General features: G+C 38.4%; 1 protein-coding gene across 2 annotated transcripts in view; it reads right to left on the reverse strand.

Annotated features, from left to right (window-relative positions):
* grin2b (glutamate ionotropic receptor NMDA type subunit 2B) overlaps positions 1–20969 on the reverse strand; it is a 303629-nt gene that overhangs the window by 246451 nt on the left and 36209 nt on the right. For both annotated transcript variants that reach the window (XR_010006831.1, XM_003226634.4), the window contains exon 2: positions 5835–6263. Coding sequence is in view for 1 of the 2 variants with exons in the window: in XM_003226634.4 (XP_003226682.2) it covers positions 5835–6245 (411 nt within the window). In the remaining variant the exon portion in view is untranslated. The remainder of the gene's footprint in view (positions 1–5834; positions 6264–20969) is intronic.

Here is a 20969-nt window from a genome sequence, read left to right on the forward strand (position 1 = left end):
CTTTGCCGGCAGCCAACCTGATTCCATGAATGTGCAGCCCAAAAGCAAAACCACTTTGGAAAGTTTGGAAGGTTCTGCTTGAAGAAGCACACAGCCTTCCCCTCTTCCGTCGCCTCCTTCTTCTTCCTCCTGGGAGCGCTCTTCCCAGGGACAAGGCAAAGGCAAAAAGAGAGCGGGAGAGGGAGTTGGAGAGGAAGGCTGCATTATCCTTGGAGCAGAGCCTTCCAAACTTTCCAAAGCAGTGGTTCTCAACTCTCAGAAATCCTAACAGCTGGTAAATTGGCTGGAATTTCTGGGAGTTGTAGGTCAAAACACCTGGGGACCCACAGGTTGAGTACCACTGCTCCAAAGGGATGCAAAGCAAGTCTGAGCCTTCGTCTCCCCGCCACACAGAGACACACTTGCCTTTGCCTCCCTACTGAGAAGAGAAATCTGGAAGGGTTTGGAAGGCTCTGTTCTGAAGAGAATGCAACCTTCCTGTCCTTCTTCCTCTCCACCATCCCTTCTTTCTCCTTCTTCCCAGGCATTCTCTTCTTAGCCGAGCCTTCCAAACTTTTCCAAGGGATGCAGAGCAGCTCTCTTACAATTCCTCAGTAACGAGATGGATGGGGGAGGGGGGGAGGGCAGGCTCAGACTTGCATCTCTTTGGAGGTATGGAGAAAGCCAAGAGAGGAAAGAAAAGGCAAGAAGAGGGAAACACAAGAGAGAAAAGGCAAGAAAAAGAAGATTTTGGGAGGCATGGAGAAAGCCGGGGGACAAAAGAAAAAGCAGAAGACTTGTGAAGTAGGGAACAAGCCAAGGGCAAGTGGGTAAGAAAGAAGAGCTGCAGCAGGTGCCAAGCCCAGTTTCACAAGGGTAGATAACACTTGCACGGCTGCCTGGCTGTCTTCACCTCAAGAAGGAAAGGCATGAGGCAGTCATTAATGGGCAACCCCCCCCCCCCCCATAAATGTACAACAACGGAGCTTTCAGACAGGTGTCCTATTTATTATCAGCAGATGATCCCTTAGGATTATTTTTTTTTTGTCTGTGTCTTGTTGACCAGGGAAGGAGAAATTACAAGCAGATGTCATTTACCACCAGAATATTTGTAGCAATAAGCAAGCACTATGATGCACTTGTCTATATAAGCCTAATATTTTTGGAAGAACCATGGAATCCAGGGATTTGTAGTTTGATGAAGCATCAGCACCCTTTTGCTGAAAAGACAAGACCTAGGATTCCATAGCATTGAGCCAAGGCAGTGAAAGTGATGCAAGTTGCATTCATTCTACAGCATTGATAGATTCACCCAAGGAAGTTGAACAGGAGAGGCTTCTTGAGGGAAGGGTTACTTGATTTGTTGGTGTTACTTTCCATTGCTGGAACCTTTGGTTTAACACTTTTTGTTTTTTTAAAAAGCACACAGCAACTGTAATGCACACCTTTTTAGAATAAATTCCAAAGAGTACACTTTTTGTCACTGCTCATTACATTTGCCAGCGTATTTTGGGGGGGTTTCAGGGTTTTGAAAATTAAGGTGTGCATTAGAATCAATGGTGCACTAGATTCAAGTAAATATGGTAATATGGAGGAGCACTCATCTAAAACAATGTAAATTAAAACATTCTAAGCATACCTCAATCTCCAAAGAATCTAAGACAATCCATCAGCATCACAGAAGACATTTAGCACACTGAAATTACCATTTTATAATTTCATCTGAAATAATACTTTTCTGTGGAAGTTCCTTACATAGTTGCCCTGCTTTCCAAAATGAAATTGGTTCCAGACAATTCCTGCCTCAGCACACCTTATTCGACATGCTGGTCGTCATGCATTTTGTGTGCTGCATCAGTACCCAACATCTTGTTTAAAACGGTTTTAACCAGCTTCCTGTCTTGATTTCTAAGGGTGTTTCATTTTGAGCATGCAGTGCCTAGTGACAATACAAAATATGCACATTATATAGTATTCTTAGTCAAAAATTCTATTTCCTAGGTCATAATAAATAATCCATAATGGCCAGGATCCATTTTATACTCCAGCTAGTTTCCACAGCTTCCTTCAGAGTACCTTGTGCAAACTTCTGCTCAACACAGATTCCCAGTCCTCTAAAATAGGTAGGCACATCGAAGGCTGTAGGAAGGGTTCATTTGTATTGGCATAGAACCCCCAATGACTCTCACAGAACTCTACGGTTCTAGTGCACTGCTTCTTAAGCTCTAGGTCCTTTTAGCTCAGTGGTTCTCAGCCTGTGGGTCCCCAAATGTTTTGGCCTTTAACTCCCAGAAATCCTAACAGTTGGTAAACTGGTTAAGGTTTCTGGGAGTTATAAGCCAAAACGCCTGGGACCCACAGGTTGAGAACCACTGCTTTAGCTCAATGTTGGGGCCCTGAAAAAATGGCATCAGTAAAAGGTTTCTGAATGCCACCTAGACATTTACACAAACTTGTTAGCAACAATGTGCTTCCAAAAAGAAAATCAACCTGTTTAGCAAGCCTTGCAAATGCTGGTTCATTATCAGTAAATGTTTGATTTTATAACTATTTTATATACCTATATACCTGGGGTGATGTAAAACCTTCTTGAGTGGAAAGAGGTTGTGAATGAAAAAGGTTTAAGAAGCCCTGGTCTAGAGGGCCTTGTTTTCTAAAAAGAAAACTCAGCACTAGGTCAACTTGGTATTTTAACTACAACACTAGCTCGTTTAATTAAAAACAAGGATTGTTTTATTTGACAAATGTGAGTGAACATGTCATTCTTTGAAGCCTGTTTCTTACTAGTATCCCTCATCAACAGGTGACATGAAAATAATATTTTATATTTAGAGAGGCAGACATATAGAAGAATAAGTCTTAAGAAACCTACTCATGTAATTATAGTCTCTTGCTTGATTTGAGAACTGGAAGTTAGGTTCATTATTTATTAAATTGCTGAAAATGATCTATCATGTACAATGGCTCTGAGGTCCTTACAGGCATCTGGCCTAAAATGGCCCCTTTGATGTGCACACTGTGTCTTAACACAGTATTAAAGCAAATGGAATAAGAGAAAAGTTTCCTCTGTACTTTTAAAATCAAGAAATATATCTAATAATGCCACGAAACATCTAAGACAATGTACCTTTAGATAATTTTCATGCCTTATTTGAGTAGGTTCAAAAACTCTCTTACATTAGAATGACATTGAAAGGATCCCTAATTGACAAGTAAATCTGCATTTGGATAAATAAGCATATGAATCAAGAATGTCCTGTCTCTATGCCTTCGTTTGAGTTATATTTTAAACAATTCTTTGACATTATGAATGCTACTGTTTTAATAGAGAAAAGGAGGACAACTCTCACATGCCTTTTTAAAAACAAAACCCTTTTCATAGCTGCAGTGACCTGTATGTACTCTCAATACTCACCTTTTTGTTTGCTGCTGAAAAGGGGAAAAAATTCTGCCCCACTAAGTCACTTTTCAGTCTGGCAGGAAGTGCCTGAAATCTGTTCCATGTTTAATCTAGAAAGCAGATTAACATGGGCGTACATAATGAGCACACCTATAACAGAGTGACTTTTTCAATGTCCCCATGGGATTACAGTCTCCCAGTGGAGAAAACCAAGTTTAGGGATTGAGTTCATGGAGCTACTACTGATTTTGCCTCTTAGGAATAGGGCATCCCAGTGGAGAAAACCAAGCCCAGGGATCCAGTTCAGGGAGCTACTACTGCTTTTGCTTCTGTTAGTAATAGACCATCTTAAAAGAGATCCAGTACCCTTCTAGACAGGCCAAAAACCTGAGATATTGGTGGTCAGGTGTGTTCAGATTCCCTCCCATGCCAAACAAGCATTGGGAGAAGGGTATGGCCACTGGCCCCCTGATCTCTCTTGCCCCCTTTTCTACCTTTAACCAAGTTAAAATTAAGTAGTTACTAAAGCTGAAGGCTTCAAAGTGCTTCGTGCCACCTGGAAATTATGCAACTAAGTTTTCAGCAGGGAATTCCCCCCTTCTCTCTGGAAAGTTCCATTTCATAATTTGCTGGCACAACTTTGAAACCTACAGCCTTAGGTAAAGGTAAAGGTCTTCCCCTGACATTAAGTCTAGTCGTGTCCGACTCTGGGGGTTAGTGCTAATTTCCATTTCTAAGCCGAAGAGCTGGCATTGTCCGTAGACACCTCCAAGGTCATGTGGCCGGCATGACTGCATGGAGTGCCATACCTATTGATCTACTCACATTTGCATGTTTTCGAACTGCTAAGTTGGTAGAAGTTGGGGCTAACAGTGAGAGCTCACCCAGCTCCCCAGATTCAAACCGCTGACCTTTCGGTGAGCAAGTTCAGCAGCTCAGCAGTTTAATCTGCTGCGCCACCAAGGGCTTAGTTACAGCCTTAGTAACTACTTAATTTTATGTTGTTTAAAGGTAAAAAGGAGGTAAGGGAGGGGAGGCTGGCATTGCCATCTCTCCTCTGTGGGCTATTTGAACCCATGAAAATGGGATCCCTGTGGAGACTGCTCCTGAGTTCACAAATGTCCATCTTAGGAGTTGTCTCCACATACCGCACACCAGTAAAGATCTGGACCTTACTGAAAGATCCGGATCGTTGCAAGTATTTTTTTAACCCTTAGTAAACCTGGAAATCCAGGTTAAACTGGATTAGCCTGAGGTAGGATTTGGACTTTAGGCCGGTATAGATGGGCCCTAAGTATTTCCTCTATCTTTCAGTTATGCTCAGCATCTCACTGTGGAACCAAGTGACAAGGTCAGTTTATACACTTTGCAAAATCAAATGGTAAATCTTTCAAAGGACATTATCACATGAACCTGCTATTTCACTACGCACTACAGGTTGAGCCCCTTCAATATTGTGCCTGTCTTCATTTGCCCCATTGTGCCAATTCACTAAATCGTGATCCCATTGTATTTTTACATACTTGCACATTTGTGTAACTCCGCCTTCCCACACTATAGTCGTTCCTTAATATTTTATTATTATTCACAGCTGCACCATTCTAGCATTTAAAACACAAAAGAGCCAAAATATGTATAAAATAAAAGAAAAAGAGCCAGCTTGGAGATAGCGAGAGGGAGAGAAGGAGAATCTCCACCTCTGATGTCACTTTACTGTTAGTATAGAAGCAGAAGGGACCCACTACACAAAGGCAAGAGATGGTAATCTTGCAGAAGCTATCAACAGGTTTTGTCTATTAATAGCTAGGAATGGGAGGATCGTGGAAGGCAGAAAGACCTCACAGCATCAGCCAATAGAGACTATTGGTGACAATCCAGCTACAATGCCAGTGAGCCTCTTGTGTGATAGTCCATAGACTGCATAACATATTAAAGTGCAGATGATAGGAATCACGTTTGACCATCCCAATTAAAATCAATAGACTTCACAATAGTTTAGAGTGCAGATGACAGGAATCAGGTTTGACCATATCCAATTTTTTTTAAAAACAAAAACAAAACAACAAAAAACACATTCTGGTACATGTCATGGGAAAGGATTAAATCTAATAATCATATGAGACAGCCAAGTAAACAGGCAAAAAGTATGGCACCAATGAGACAGGTGCAATTCTGCATGCCCTATATTTCATAAAAGTCTTTTCAGGTAGGATTGCAAGTGACAGAAATCATGACAACCCAAGAATAAGAAATGTGTTGCTGAGCACTAGATGGTACTTGTTGCAGCATACTTTTTCACATGTATCCAAATAATCAGGACTCTAATCTTTCAGTTAAAATCCTGTCCTATAGCAACTTTATCAATGACATGTTCATGTGTAGATAAGTAAGTAGATAAGTAAGCTGTTTCTACATTTCATTCTCATGGTCTGAACTGAACAAAGCTATAATTTACCTTATCTGCCATGATCATGGAAGAGCCTCCATGGATACCTAGAATGGGTGTGAGGGTCTGGGCAGAAATGAAGTCCAGGATCTGGGCAATGGCTTCCTGGTCCGTATCATCAGCAAACACCACACCTTGAACCCTCCGGTCAGACATGATATCACAGATGCGGGTGATGATGCTCTTGGGATCTGTCTCATTCATGGCCACCAGTTCCACACGAGGCACGAGAGAGAGGTGGTGGAAGTCATCTTTCTTGTGGGCATCTGTGATAGCTACTTCGTCAGAGGTGCCCACCAAGATGACCGCAATGCCAATGCTGGGGTGGTTCTTTTGGGCCCAGATCCCACCACCTGTTGTTGCTAAGACCGCCAGCATAAGCCAGAACTTTGAAGAGTAGCACTCTGCTCTGGGCCTCATCTTCAGCTCTTGCACTCCCTGCAAAAACAAAAATTGAAAGAAATCAGCAGTGTATCTATATAAAATGGCAGACCAACATGGCATTCCAGATCAAAGTACGCAATCACGATAATATGATAACTGAAAGAACACTAGTTAATGTAGCTCAGCACGGTCTCCTTTGAGTGAGAGGGACTTTACAGGAGACCTAGGAGGAGCTTATTCTCAACCATATTCCCTGGGATATGGGAAAGGTGAGAAAACAAACCCAGACATTCCATGCAAAATGTATGTGCACTATCAACCTCCTCTATACTCTGATATTTCATTCCAAATAGAAGCTCATTATTTCTACTTGTTCTTCAAAATTAGTTCTAGTGGGTTTGATTAACCTTGTACTTCTTGTGAAATAATGTATTAAGTTATAATTACAGAAACATGTAGTGATTATATTGCAATAATTACAGGTTTTTAAAGGAATAGTATCACTACAAAAGCAGAAGTCTATGGTTGAAGGTTTCCAGAACTTCAAACAAGTAACTCTTCCAATCATGTGACAATTTAAAGGTTATAATACAACCCACAAATGCTTATGATTTCTAAGTCTTTCAAATGACACTGGACACTTCGTTGTTCTCCATCCACCAGCAAAAGCATTTGTTGTTTTATATAAACTTTCGCTAATGATGAAGCGTCACTGTTTTCTGAGGTTCATTTGAAATTAGTTTCTTTAGACTTTTACATAGCCACCATCTACCTGGTACACTCTAGTAGTATCAGACTATAATCCCACTTTTTTAGGAGGATAGAAGTTGACCTGCAAGTTATCTAGAGTAGCAGTTCCCAAACTAAGGTTCGCAAAAGCATTGTGGAGGTTCCACAAAAAATATTTTAAATCTTTTAAAAAATATTTTAATGTGTGCTGGAGAATGAAGAACCTTTTTAAATTCATTGTACCTCTGCTTTAAAAATTAAATTTAAATCTGTGCTAGTGAATTACTATTGGGTAGGACTGACAGACATGTAGCTGTCAGTAGCTGGAAAGGCTATCCAAGCAATCCTCCCTTCATATCCATCTATTAATGCAAATTAGGCTTTTTAGTTTATTCTTACACCAAAAACAAATTTAGAAATAAGTAGGATACCATCCGGGAGTTATGTATTCAGCTATCGGACATATAATCCAATTTCAAAACTATTTTAAGTACAAAAATTAAACAATTTCAGTCATCACTTTAGCTGTGAATCCAATACTTTTCTACACCAAAATAAATGTTTTCTCTTTTTTTCCAAACCTACTACATTATACAAAACACTAGTAATAGTAGATGAAAGAGGGAAGAACTTTGTAGGTTCACATTGCTTAGGAACAGAGTTAGGATTCTGCAGAAATATCAGTGGTTGGAAGTAGGGTTCCACAGGGGGGGAAAGTTGGTTTCATGACCAAAAAAGTTTGGGAACCACTGATCTAGAAGACATCAGATTGAGGGAAGATGGTCTCATAGATTATGCCTGAATTCGTGCACATCTTTCACCAGTTCTTCTAAAGCAGTTACCTAGCACCTCCATGTCCCCATGAAAAGAATATAAAACAGGATGTAAGGAGACAGGTCATTTTATCATCAGTTTGTCCAGGTCAAATTGTGGCATTTGGGTTCTACCTGTATTTATGTATATGACAAAAAAGTATTCCTTATAAAGGCAACTCTGATGTCAACCTTTTGCCAATAATGATTTCACGTGTAAAGTAATAGCAGTTTTCAGGCTTCATAGCTAACTCATTCTATCCAGTGTGATCAATTAAACATAAACATAAATACAGTAAATAAATATAGTAAATAAACTGATGATCTTCCTTCCCAGCTTCCCCCCCGCCCTTATTTATTATCTTTGCCCCCAATGCAGAAGACTAGTAGCCTTTGATAAATTTCTGAGTCAATTCTTTGCTTGCTTCCTTTTCTAAGACTTAAGTGATGAAGAAGACCTATGAGGTCATCAGTGCCACCCTACTAGTACCAGATTACTCCCTACAGGATACTTTAATGTGTCTTTTTAAAATAACATTGAGCTCATTTCATCTGCAAAGCATTTCACAAGCAGCAACTAATTAATTCTCACAGCAACTCAGTAAGGTAGATGTTACTATCACTGTCTTCCCAGTCTAAAAACCGTAACAGTAAGGTTTTCCCTGTGGGCCGAGAGGTAAAAAGAAAAGAAAAGAAATATGTAGATATCTAGTCTTGTGCTTAAACCACAGGTACAATATTACTCACTCATTTACAGAGAGAACAACTAAAATAATTGAATTACACCTTTCAAATCCATGATCTGACCAATCTCTCATTTCATCCAGTGTGATTAATTAAACATATCAAGTGCCAGAATGTTCAATAGATTGCACTAAACCCACTTTTGAGTTTCTGTGTCAGACATTAACTGAAAAAATTGTAGTGAAGATGTAGAATGTTTTGTTTTTATACCAACTTTACCATGACATCCTAGATAAATATCATTAGCCACAGTAACAAATCACAAGATAGATTGATATATTGATGGGAATAAAGTAACTGCTAGGGCCAAAGCCTTAGAGAGTGAATAGCTTAACATAGCTTTTTATGTTGCACTTGTTCTTAACATAACTAACAAGGCATCATGCTAACTAAACCCTGTCTATGAAGTTTTGACTACCATTTATATTAGCATGATTTCATTAAAGATTGCTATTGTTTCAGTGGTACTGAAATTACACATAGCACCCATTACTTTCAATTTGCTGTTCACTGCACCATCTAACCACACACACTGTCCTGCCATTAAGAAGCAAAAACAAATAAAAATATAATTACAGACCATAAAGGGAACCAAATATCCTTCAAAGCTGAAATGAACGAGTGTGTGAAATATTCATTCATTTTTGTTGCTCTGACCAAGAATATTGAGAATCTGACAGAATTAATTTCCAATTTCTTTGTTGCCCTCCAATTTCAAATCAGTAAATTAGGCTCTTTTATAAAGAAAGGGCAGTCCCCATTGTTGTGACAGCTTTATGCACTCTTAACAGGCTTCTTTGCATACCTTAATGTTATCTTTTTGTTGTTCTCCTATATCACCCTGACTATTTAAAAGGCATTAAAGTTTGTCCGTCAACAGCCAATAACAATCTCCACAATATAGCTCTACTAAAGCATTCCATAAAGAAGGAACATAGATTCTTCCACTCCCAGAATTGTATGGATCTATATAGCAAGCCTGCTTAACATATTCCCAACTCTCTTTCTATGCACAATTCTCATAAAGGACATTCAATGAATGAATACCCCAAGTACAAGACATATTCCATTCTAGCTGATGAAAAAGAGGTTAAAAACAACCACTGCAGAACTAGCTATTTACAATATTTACAATATATTCCTCTATGTAAACTGAATGAAATTCAAGTGGCTCCAAGTTAAAAGATTACTCCATTAACCTAAGTATTTTTTGCTCAGAGTGACTTGAATTTCATGCAACTCATGTGTTCGACAGGAAATAATGATGCTTGTGTCCCAAAGGTGGAGATGGTGACAAATAGGGCTCTATGAGTCCATACAGATTTCTTTGTGTGAGGACACTGAATCCACATGAGAAAGTACTTACTCAGCATGAGTGCAAATGAAATCAAGTGTAATAGATCTGATATGTAGGAGTAAACATGTGACTCTTCTGAAAACAAAAAAAATGAAAAAAGCATTTTGATTCTTTTGCTGTTACAACAGACAATCAAAAACAATCAAGCTGAAAAAGCAAAATGGAAAGCAGGTTCTCATCTATTTATTTATATATGTAAATTTAGTTTGTGCATCTGTTTTAATAACCATTTCTTTTCTCACAGGACACCTCTGTTCACACAGAAGCAATGTTACCAAATTATGATGAATATTTATTACTTTCTGTTCATGTCCTGCAAAATTATACTCTTTCCACTCTTAGGATGCAGCTTCCTGTATGATAGGAGGCAACCTGGTATAATATATGCAATGAAATGTTCCAAAATAACTTTGAACTTATGTTACAGGAAGAAATAAAAATAACTTCTTAGTAACTTCTTCAATTGAACCCACAGGTAAAATTTAGGTGAGTAGAATTACTGGGGCTGGAATTTAGCCAGGACAGCAGAACTAACTAAACAAAATGCCACAAGAACTTTATTTAACACTGTACTCTCATAAGTAAAGCTTCAATAAAAGAATGATATCAAAGTCTGAGAGAGGGGGGTACAATTAAATTATTGTGTAATTGCTAACGTGCTCTTAGGACATAAACAGAAACTATTACTCCTTAAACACAGAACACAATATCTATAATAGCATCCCTATATGTGACATTACTTTTAAGATGTAATATTTTTGTGCCCTTTTTACCCCCAAAAGTAAGTTACAGGCAGTCCATGAGTTACAAATATCTGACTTACAAATTACTCAACAGGAAGTGAAAGAAATCTACCCCTAGGAAGGGAAATTCACTCCTGGAAGAGTTATCATGGGGAAAAGGTGTCTCCACGGAAGCTTTAGCACCAATCCTTGTTTCCACAACAAGACGATTTTTTCAAAATCCGATGATCACAGGGAGATAAAGTGAGGTGAATTCTTCTAAACAGGGGCACAGACAGCCAAATAAATACCGGTATTTATTTACCGGTAAATAGCGGTATTAACCATTCCCCATGTTATCCAACGTTCTGGATTATCCAACGCATTTATGTAATCAATGTTTTCAATACATTGTGATAATTTGGTGCTAAATTCATAAATACAGTAATTACTACATAGCATTACTGCGTATTGAACTACTTTTTCTGTCAAATTTGTTGTTAAACATGATGTTTTGGTGCTTAATTTGTAAAATCATAACCTAATTTGATGTGTAATAGGCTTTTCCTTAATCCCTCCTTATTATCCAACATATTCGCTTATCCAACGTTCTGCCGGCCTGTTTATGTTGGATAAATGAGACTCTACTTTATATATTTGGCAGCAATTACACTTTTAAATGTATCTATTCTGACTTAGATACAAATTCTACTTAAGAACAAACCTACAGAACCTATCTTGTTCATAGCTTGGGGATTGCTTGTGTTAGCACCAATGACAAAGATTGCTGTTCCAGGCTTTGTTTGGGGCATATGATGCAAGACCTTGGTGGAGTTTGAAAACAGTTGCACCACCCTCCTTAATAATTAATTAATTAATTAATTGAGCCTGTGGTGGCCCAGTGGGTTAAACCCTAGTGCCGGCAGGACTGATGACTTGAAGGTTGGGTTGCTGACCTGAAGGTTGCTGATTTGAATCCAACCCAGGGAGAGCGCGGATGAGCTCCCTCTATCAGCTTCGGCTCCATGCAGGGACATGAGAGAAGCCTTCCACAAGGATGGTAAAAACATCAAAACATCTGGGTGTCCCCTGGGCAACATCCTTGCAGAGGACCAATTCTCTCACACCAGAAGTGACTTGCAGTTTCTCAAGTCACTCCTAAAACACACACAAAATCCTCTGTTGTTCCATTCAGTGCTATATTCCATTCCTCTACTAGTCTAGCCTGTATTAAAAATCATCATGTAGTGTCATCTTCTTCTCCATTACCTACAGTCCCAGTCAAAATCAGTCTATCCATCCTGACCCACTGCACTGAGTTCTGTACAGAGAGGCTGAAAGAGAGTGTCATCCATGTAGTGTAATATTTCATTTAGTGAAAAGACTTTTCGGAGTAAGCTCCTGACATATTTTATTTGTCTGTAAAATGTCATCTTCACTTTAGGCACTGATAGATGAAACTAATAATAACACAGAATAACAATATGCTCAGTCACTGAAAAGCCTGGGCCGTAGAGACTACTGACATCTATAAGCAAGTAAGCAAACCTGACACACACTGTGGCAAGGGCAAGATCTCTCGGAGCAATAATTTAAATGATTCATTCTAGAGAACTAGGGACCATTTTCCCACAAGCTGTTCCTCACTTTTATAAAAGGTTGGTACAATTTAGCTAATTTTAGCTGCTGCTGCTTCCCTTAATGTAACGTTCCTTCTTCCCTCCCTTTCTTTTGCTTCTCACTTTGGATGAAAGCCTGGCAAATATCCACACATCTCAAAGGAACCAACATTCAAGAATGTGTCATATGAAATCTTTTATTAGACCAGCTTTATTGGTAGAGTAGCAAGCTTTTGAGACTTGGTTACTTGAAGTACTTCTTGTTACCTACAGAGTAGGCTCAGAAAAAATATTAGCAGAAGTATTCTGGATCTAATTTGATCCCCTTAAGCCTTCTCTTCTGAATCAGATTGTTTGGCAGGTTGGTTGGTTGTTTTTGATGTTCTTTCTTATTGTATAATCCAATTTGGACCTAGCCGATGGGCACACAGTCATTCTGATGAGACCTGTGAGATCTGAAGTGGAAACTATCCTCATCATTTATAATTTCATTTTATCTATCTCTTTCTTTTAACATCTGTAACTATAAATAATGTTTAATTACCAAAAGCCTCAAGGTGCAAAATCAGGGTAAGTTTTCAAGTCAGATTTATTGTGGCAGAAAAAAATTGAAACTTTTCTTTTACGTTTTTCACAGTGTTGCCAGATGTTGGTGCAATAGGAGCAAGCACTAAAGCAACATACAAACAAATACAGTAGAGTCTCACTTATCCAAGCTAAACTGGCCAGCAGAAGCTTGGATAAGTGAATATCTTGGATAATAAGGAGGGATTAAGGAAAAGCCTATTAAACATCAAATTAGGTTATGATTTTACAAATTAAGCACCAAAACATCATGTTATACAACAAATTTGACAGAAAAAGTAGTTCAATACGCAGTAATGTTATGCTGTAATTACTGTATTTACGAATTTAGCACCAAAATATCATGATATATTGAAAACATTGACTACAAAAATGGCTTGGATAATCCAGAAGCTTGGATAAGTGAGGTTTGGATAAGTGAGACTCTACTGTACTAGCTGTTCCCGTTTAAAGCAACATGCATGGAGAAATGAAAATGAATTGTGCTTCTGAATTGAATGCAGAATATAAGACATCCAAGCTATAACTTCCACTGATTCTTTTGTGCTCACACTAAACTACCAAAATGTAAAATACTTATAAAGTATGTACATTTTCAGAATATGAGTTAACAAATATTGGGTCCCTTTTGATAAACACTCAATGCAAAAAATACACAGTTTATGCATGCTTGTACTAATAATAATTATGGAAATCATCAAATGTGCAAAAGAAGGGTGTAAAGAATATTCACAGATGTTCTCATTCCTTTGGGAGAAAGTGTGTCCTGGAAGACTGTGACCACGCAACAGGAAATGTCAACCATTGTGAGTTATATTGCCTCTGTGTGAGAATGAAAAGCTCACACTTTGTTTTGGTAGCAGTCACAAAATACTGCAAGTTTTCCAAAATCATACAAAAATGTCAAAAAGTAAAAAAGTACAAAAATGCTCCTAGAAGGCAGGAAACATTTGATTATTTTCATTCTTGCCTGATAAAATGAAATAAATGGAAATTTATACTTCCAACATAGAGCTGTTGTAGGGACAGCAGTCAGTAGAAAGGGTATTAGAGGAGGAGGAGGAGGAATGCAGTGGATTGGATAATTTGACTTTGGTGATATGGGCAAAAACATATAGTAAGAGTTTGATTGCCAAAAGTAGAAAAAAGAAATCATGCATACTAAGAAACAGGATCAAAACTCTCCTCTAAGGACTTAACACGAGCCATGCCATCACCAGTGATAAGGTTTGAAAGAATCTCTTTTCCCACCCATCCTTTTGGACCCTGGTTTCCTTTTCCTATAAGAAAGCAGTGGGATGGGAAATGGAGACATGTGGGATTTTAAACAGGATACCTATTCATATGCACTTTTCACACGTCCTCACTTGATGTTAACCTGTATCTGTTTCTTGTTGACTCCTGACCATCTCACACATGCTTCCTCTCTTGCTGGCATAATCATAGGCTACTACATGTTGCCGTGAAGAAATCTTCAATGTTGGATTATATAACTTAGTATCTATCCATGCCTCTAGCTCTGGTTTCACATGGTACCCATACCACATAATACATGTTCAGTTTTTATATAAATTAATTTTCAGCTTGCACCCATAAGTAACACACCTGTTTCCCTAAAAAGAAGGCCTAATCTGAAAATAAGCCCTAGCATGATTTTTCAGGATTTTTGAGGTGCTTGAAATAGAAACTCTACTCCAAAAATTAACCCTAGTTACAGTTCACAAAAAAGTCAATTTGTAAAAATAAGACATCCTCTGAAAATTAGCCCTAATGCAACTTAAAATAATTTAAAATAATTATTTTATGCTTTGCTTTATCTGAACTGCCTTGAAAGGCCTTTGCCCTGAACAGTGGCATACAAATGTCATAAGAAATAAGTGATGTGGGTAATTTGATGGGTGTTAATGTGACATGACCATTAGATAGGTGCAGCACAAATGCGGTGTTGTTACAAATAAACATGAACCAAGCTATCATCATGACCACCTCCTCCAAGCTCTCGAAAGTTCACCATTATATCCCTTATAATTGTGCAATCATCAGCCAGCAACTACTTACAATTTTGCTAGGTTTCATATTATTTCTAGCTTCCTATGTATCTTCCTACCAAACCTGCTCCCCCACATGCGCACAAAAAATATGAAAGTACTGTATATATTTTCTCATGCAAAATTTAACTAGAAACAGAATCAAAATTGATCATTTCTTTCAAAATTACCTCATGTATATAATGTACACATAGGAAAAGAAGAACATTGCTTGTGTCACAGAAATTATAAAATAAATGCCTCTACCTGATAATCTCATTTTACCCCCTGGTCATTTCATGATTGTTCTCCATAGAATATTTCCTCACTGGTTATACAGTTTGAAATGACTCAAGCAGTGAAGCTCCTGCTTTTAGAAGATTATCCCACATTGTAATGAAGCACACCCTTAGGAAATCTGTGATATTTGACTAGGTTTTTCTTGGTTTTCAGATTTATCCCATTGTGTTAATTAAGTTTTTGTTGTTTAGCCTAAACAACTCCTTATAATAAATCTTGATTCTGTTCTTTAAAATACCTACCTTTTTCTGTCATATCAAGCTACACACAGCTATACCTTTGCCATATTAGATACTATTAGTTCATCTAGCCTTTCCTCAGAATCTGGTTTTGTTTGCTCTATATGATAAAAAGCCAAATAAAAATTAGATAAGTGCCAGCCCATTAAGTATGAGGTTAGCCCTGCCTGGGTTGCGTGAACTGGCACATCTAAACTGACCTGCTAGAGCAAATTTTATGTGCATAGAAATGCCATTAAGTGAGGCAGCAGGTCACGGTGACACTGCCCAGCACTGGCACATAAATACCAGGATGTACCAGCTTGGATTTTTTCCATTTTGTCTTATGGGGCCAAACTGAAACTATTATTCATTCACCAGGAAGCAATATAATTTTCAGATGTTACCACTCTATAATACAACAAGCTGATGATGGAACATTGCATTGCAAGAAATAGGTAGCTACCACTGCCGCTGTGTTTTTTCTATTCCCAGTAACATATAGTGTAGGAAGACATGTATTATTATTCCACTATATTGTGGATTAATTCATTGCTGTCAGTCAGCTATGTAAGACAGGGTAGATAAATGAAGGACAGGCTGCTTACCAGTAACTACAGTTCTTTGGGTGGGCATCTGTGAACCAACACAAATGAGAACTTGTGCAACACATCATTCAGAACCTTCTAGAATCATTATGTAAGATTTTTGGCAGTAGCTCCACCTACCCTCTATGCAGCCCTCTATCTTGCCTCCCACCTAAACCCTAAGTTCAAGGATGCCAAAGCAGCAGTTCAAAGATATAAAGGTAGGCAGGACACAATAACGGAAATATGGGCAGGGTGGCGATAATTCACAGATGACCACATGAAGAACTACAGTTACAAATAAACAGCATTGCCTCCTTCTTCGGGGTCTCTGTGACTCACACAAGCTACCAATCATAGGAGGCAGGACTGTCATACAAGAAAAACAGCACAGCTCTCCCAAAAGTGGCATGAGTCTTGGATAATGCATCTATTCTGTAGCTGGAAATGAAAGTCAAAGGCTGTGCCTATATACTCCAAAGGCACACCCTTCAAATAGATAGATGGAATGCCATAGCCATTGTCAAATGACTGTGAACATGAGCTGGGAGAATCTTTCTTAGCTATCTGGTATGCCAGGTGAATTATGGAAACCACTCATTTTGAGAAGCATTGAAAAGAAACAAGAGGTCCCTTTCTTCTATTAAAGTAACAAATGGGTTTTTGAGAATTGGAGAAGCCTACAGTCCTGTCAACGTAAACAGCTAAGATCCCGGCAATGTGAGCTTGATTCCATATCTGAGGTGGGGTTCTTCATCTATGCGGGCAACACCCTGTCTCTATTAATGTGGAACGTTGTAACCAATTTAGGTCTGAGGATGATTTTGTCATGATGAAGCCCAGTGTAAGACTGATTGACTTTCAGGGTGCATCTCTCCTGCCTGTCTGGCTGATGAAATTATGACAAGACCGACCATCTTCCAAGTAAGCAGACTAACTTTATGGAATGCTATTTATTTGAATAGTTTCCTGGTAAGTTGTGACAGTACAGATTTGAGGTTCTATGGATACAGATGCTGAAACCCTCTAGAAGCCGACTCAAGAATGCAGGTCCTGAAAATATAAGGGCTCATTGATGAACTGGATGTTAACAGAGACATGTTAAGTAGGATTGGATGGAAGGAAGTAAAAGACTTATTTCAGACAGGAACAGAAGAAACTCCAGCATATGACTGACTTGTGCCTGGTCCACAGGTAATAAAAAGAATATAACTTTCTTCCATGTATATGCATAGGAGTGTGGAGTAGAAGACCTTAGTAGCAATAATAACCCAAACAGCATCAGGAATAGAAGTTAAGAAACACCTTCCAAACTGTTCATTTAAGAGTATGCAAATCTGGATGCCTTATTTTCCTGTCATATATTAGCAGAAGTTCTGGATAGTAAAGAAGCCCAATGTAGATGCCTTGAGACACAGCAGGGTAAACCAGAGCTGCCAGGATCACCATGACATGATAAGAATGCAGGTTCCCTTGTCCCCTCAGATTTTTACTAGCGGATGATTCCTCCCCAATGAAAGAGGAAGGCATTACTCTCTTGTTGTATCTGCCTATAGACCTAGGACTATGTGGCTGCATTGAAATGGTAACTGCTTCTGATAGGATAGAAGATAGACATTAGGGGTGACCAAAGGTTGGTGACACCCTTATCAGTGATGTGGTAAAACTGCTCTGAGTTATAGGCCAAACTTTAATAAGAAATCCAGGCTGCTGAGTTCTGTCTAAAATAGGATGAACATCTCGGATATTTCCTTTAAAGCTTGAACTAAAATTTAGAGTGGCTTCACTCCCTCACTCATATTGGAGCCACCCGCCTCTACTGCTTATCAGTTAGTATTTTTGTAACTAACCATCACATATCAGACCTGTGTGGCAAGAAACGTGAAATGGCAACTTAACTGGCCCGACATTTAGCATCACAGTTAATTACTGGCTGCCTTCACAATAATAAACAATAGAGATCAAGTGTCTCTACATTACCAGTGAAAAGACATTATGCAATTGTTCCGCCTTCCCTCCTTAATAGGTTTTCTGTAGTGAGGAACAAGATGAAAGAAACAGTGAGACAACAACAAAAGGCAATGTTATCTAGATCCCACTCAATGTTCTGTGAATTATACAGGGTTATTACACATCCCAGTATGGTGTCACGGTTAGAACTGGACAGGAATGAAGCAGCATAAACTCAAAATGAATTTTCCATTTAGGTGGGATAAACTGTAAGGAGTAATTTTTAACTTCAAACAACAAAGATCCAACTGAACTCTGTACAAAAGGCAAGAGAATTTCTGAAAACAGTCAAAAATTCAAAGGTGGCATGGATGAATGGCAGTGACAGATTAAACTACAGGAAAATCGCAACAAGTGTAAGAGAAATTGGAAGACAACCTTTCTATATTATGAGCTACAAATATGGATCTTTTTAAACTACATCTTGACTGTGGATTTAGCAGAGTGATACAGTATTCAGTGGTTTTCTTATACAGTGGAACTTCGACTAAGTTGGAGCATCCTAACTTAAGAGCATTTTGAGTTAAGAGTTGTCACTTGGCCCAGTTTCACTTTGACATACAAACAGCATTTTGAGTTAAGGACTAGTGCCAGAGGGAGCACTAGCACAAGAGTACAGGACTTTACAGTTTCAAGGGAGAAGTCTCCATGCCTCATGCCCCGTGTTCTTCTCTGTTATAGGAGACTGCTGTCCGCTTTGCTCTTGTCCACTTTGAGGAACTTTGGGTTAGTTGATTTTGTGTGTGTGTTTTTTTTTATTCCTGGTAGATCTGGCTTCATGAAGAGAGAGGGGGAGAGGGAGCAAGAGAGGGAGGGAGGCTGGAAGGAGTACAGTATTTATAAAATACATTTTCTTAATTAAAAACATGTAACAAAAATAATTGGGGTGAGGGGTTCAGGGGCCAGTGATATATTAATAGCATTTCAATAATTACAATGGGAAATTTTGCTTTAAGATAAGAGCAGTTTGAGTTAAGAGCTTGGCCATAGAACGAATTAAACTCTTAACTCAATGGATCACTGTACAGTAGTTACCGACAGAATATAAAATGGATAAAATAGGTTTTCAACAAAATAAGCCAGAATTTGAAAGGCAACTGTGTACAGATGAAAAAACATGTAATAGTCAAAAGGTATAAAATTTTACTGAAATTGAAATGGAAGAACAAGTTAAAGAACACATGGTTAAATAGGCTAAGAACTTTGCTAACAAAATACAGATATATTAATAAGAAAATATGTGATTGAAAGAGTTGACATTTATATTCTGTCATGAATATTTTTTGGGGGGAAATGATGCATCATTGGTATATGTCCCCAGAGAATTGTATAGAATGTACAAAGTATATCTCATGCCTGGAAATGTGAGCAATATGAAGGAGACATTTCACATTTGTAACGGACATGTTACATCAATACAAAAGCCTTTAAATATTAATATAATTAAAATAGGAATTCTTTTGGAATTGATGGATGTATAGCAGGAAAAGAGCCATGAAGGATTGCTTCAATATATATGTGTGTGTGTGTGTGTGTGTGTGTGTGTGTGTGTGTGTGTGAGAGAGACTATGGAAGCAGGATTGTTGTATATGGAAAAGTGAAGGAATTCAAACTACCTACTATGGAGAAATGGTTGTTGAAACTGATAGACCTAGCAGAAATTGTCTGTGTTTATTTTTTAAAAAGGTCATTAGTAATCATTCTCAAAGACTGGAAACCTCTTATAGACCTTTTGTGGACAAAATTACTTGATAACAATTTGGTTTGATGATTAGAAAGAATAGGCCTTTGAAAGAAGGTAATATATTGTATCTTGAGAAGGGGCGAGAGTGTATATGCATACATAATTGCTAAAATTAATATCAGAAAATGCTTTCTTTCCTTTTTATCTGTAATTTTTAATTTTAATTTTATTGTGTTCTATTCTTTATTTTTTTCAGTCTCTATAGTTCTTAATGAATTTTAAAATGTTTTAACAAAAATCATTTTTTAAAGAAACTATACATATCGCTGTAAAGGTTTGAATACTGAAAGTAGGATGCTGAGAATCCAGGGCTAGAAACTATACATATCGCTGTAAAGGTTTGAATACTGAAAGTAGGATGCTGAGAATCCTCTCAGTCATAAAAGCTCCCTTTCGCAGCTACCATTGTGTTTCATATGTGCTGCTGTAAGCACAATAACACGACTTTCATTGTGCTTAGCCAATGAATGAAGTACTGCACCTATAATTCACATTTTGTGGGCCATTCTCGCCATTCTGATTTTCCATTCTCTTGGTTTCTGTTACAGATGTATAGGAAAACTGAGTTTTTGGAGAAATGTCTAGCTTTTTTTCATGTCAGGAGAGACTTGAGAAACTGCAAGTCGCTTCTGTTGTGAGAGAATTGGCCATCTGCAAGGACATTACCCAGGTGATGCCCAGATGTTTTGATGTTTTTACCATTCTTGTGGGAAGCTTTTCTCATGTCCCTGCATGGAGCTGATAGAGGGAGCTCATCCGCGCTCTCCCCGGGTTGGATTTGAACTGGCAACCTTCAGGTCAGCAACCCAACCTTCGAGTCAGCAGTCCTGCCAGCACAAGGGTTTAACCCACTGCACCATGGGGACTCCATGTCTAGCTGAAGACTGTCCTTCTAAAGACTACACAGAAAACAAGGAAGCCACTAGAGTGAAAAAGGATGCATGCAACAAAGCAAAGTAAAAGTTGCTATACAGTGATTAATATGTTATGGTTCCATAGAGTCTAATGTTTTTCATAACTTGCTTGATATGCAACACCACACATTTTATTAGAAGTTAAAGGGGAAAGTTCCATTTTATGAGGCACTATTAGAGTTCTCCCACTGCCCCAAAAGAACTATCCCATTATTGCCACCTTGTTTGCACACACATTGATCCCCACCGCTGTCCCTGCTACTTTCTCTCTCATTTTGTTTTATTTCTCTTTCCTCCTGCTCCATGTAGTAGCAGCATCACTGTCTTCATCTGCCTGCTTATCTATCCTCTGCTAAAAACAGCAGTGATAGCTTTGTATAGCCTCTGCTTCT

Source organism: Anolis carolinensis, chromosome 5 (genome assembly GCF_035594765.1).
Source record: "Anolis carolinensis isolate JA03-04 chromosome 5, rAnoCar3.1.pri, whole genome shotgun sequence".
Lineage (NCBI taxonomy): Eukaryota > Metazoa > Chordata > Lepidosauria > Squamata > Dactyloidae > Anolis > Anolis carolinensis.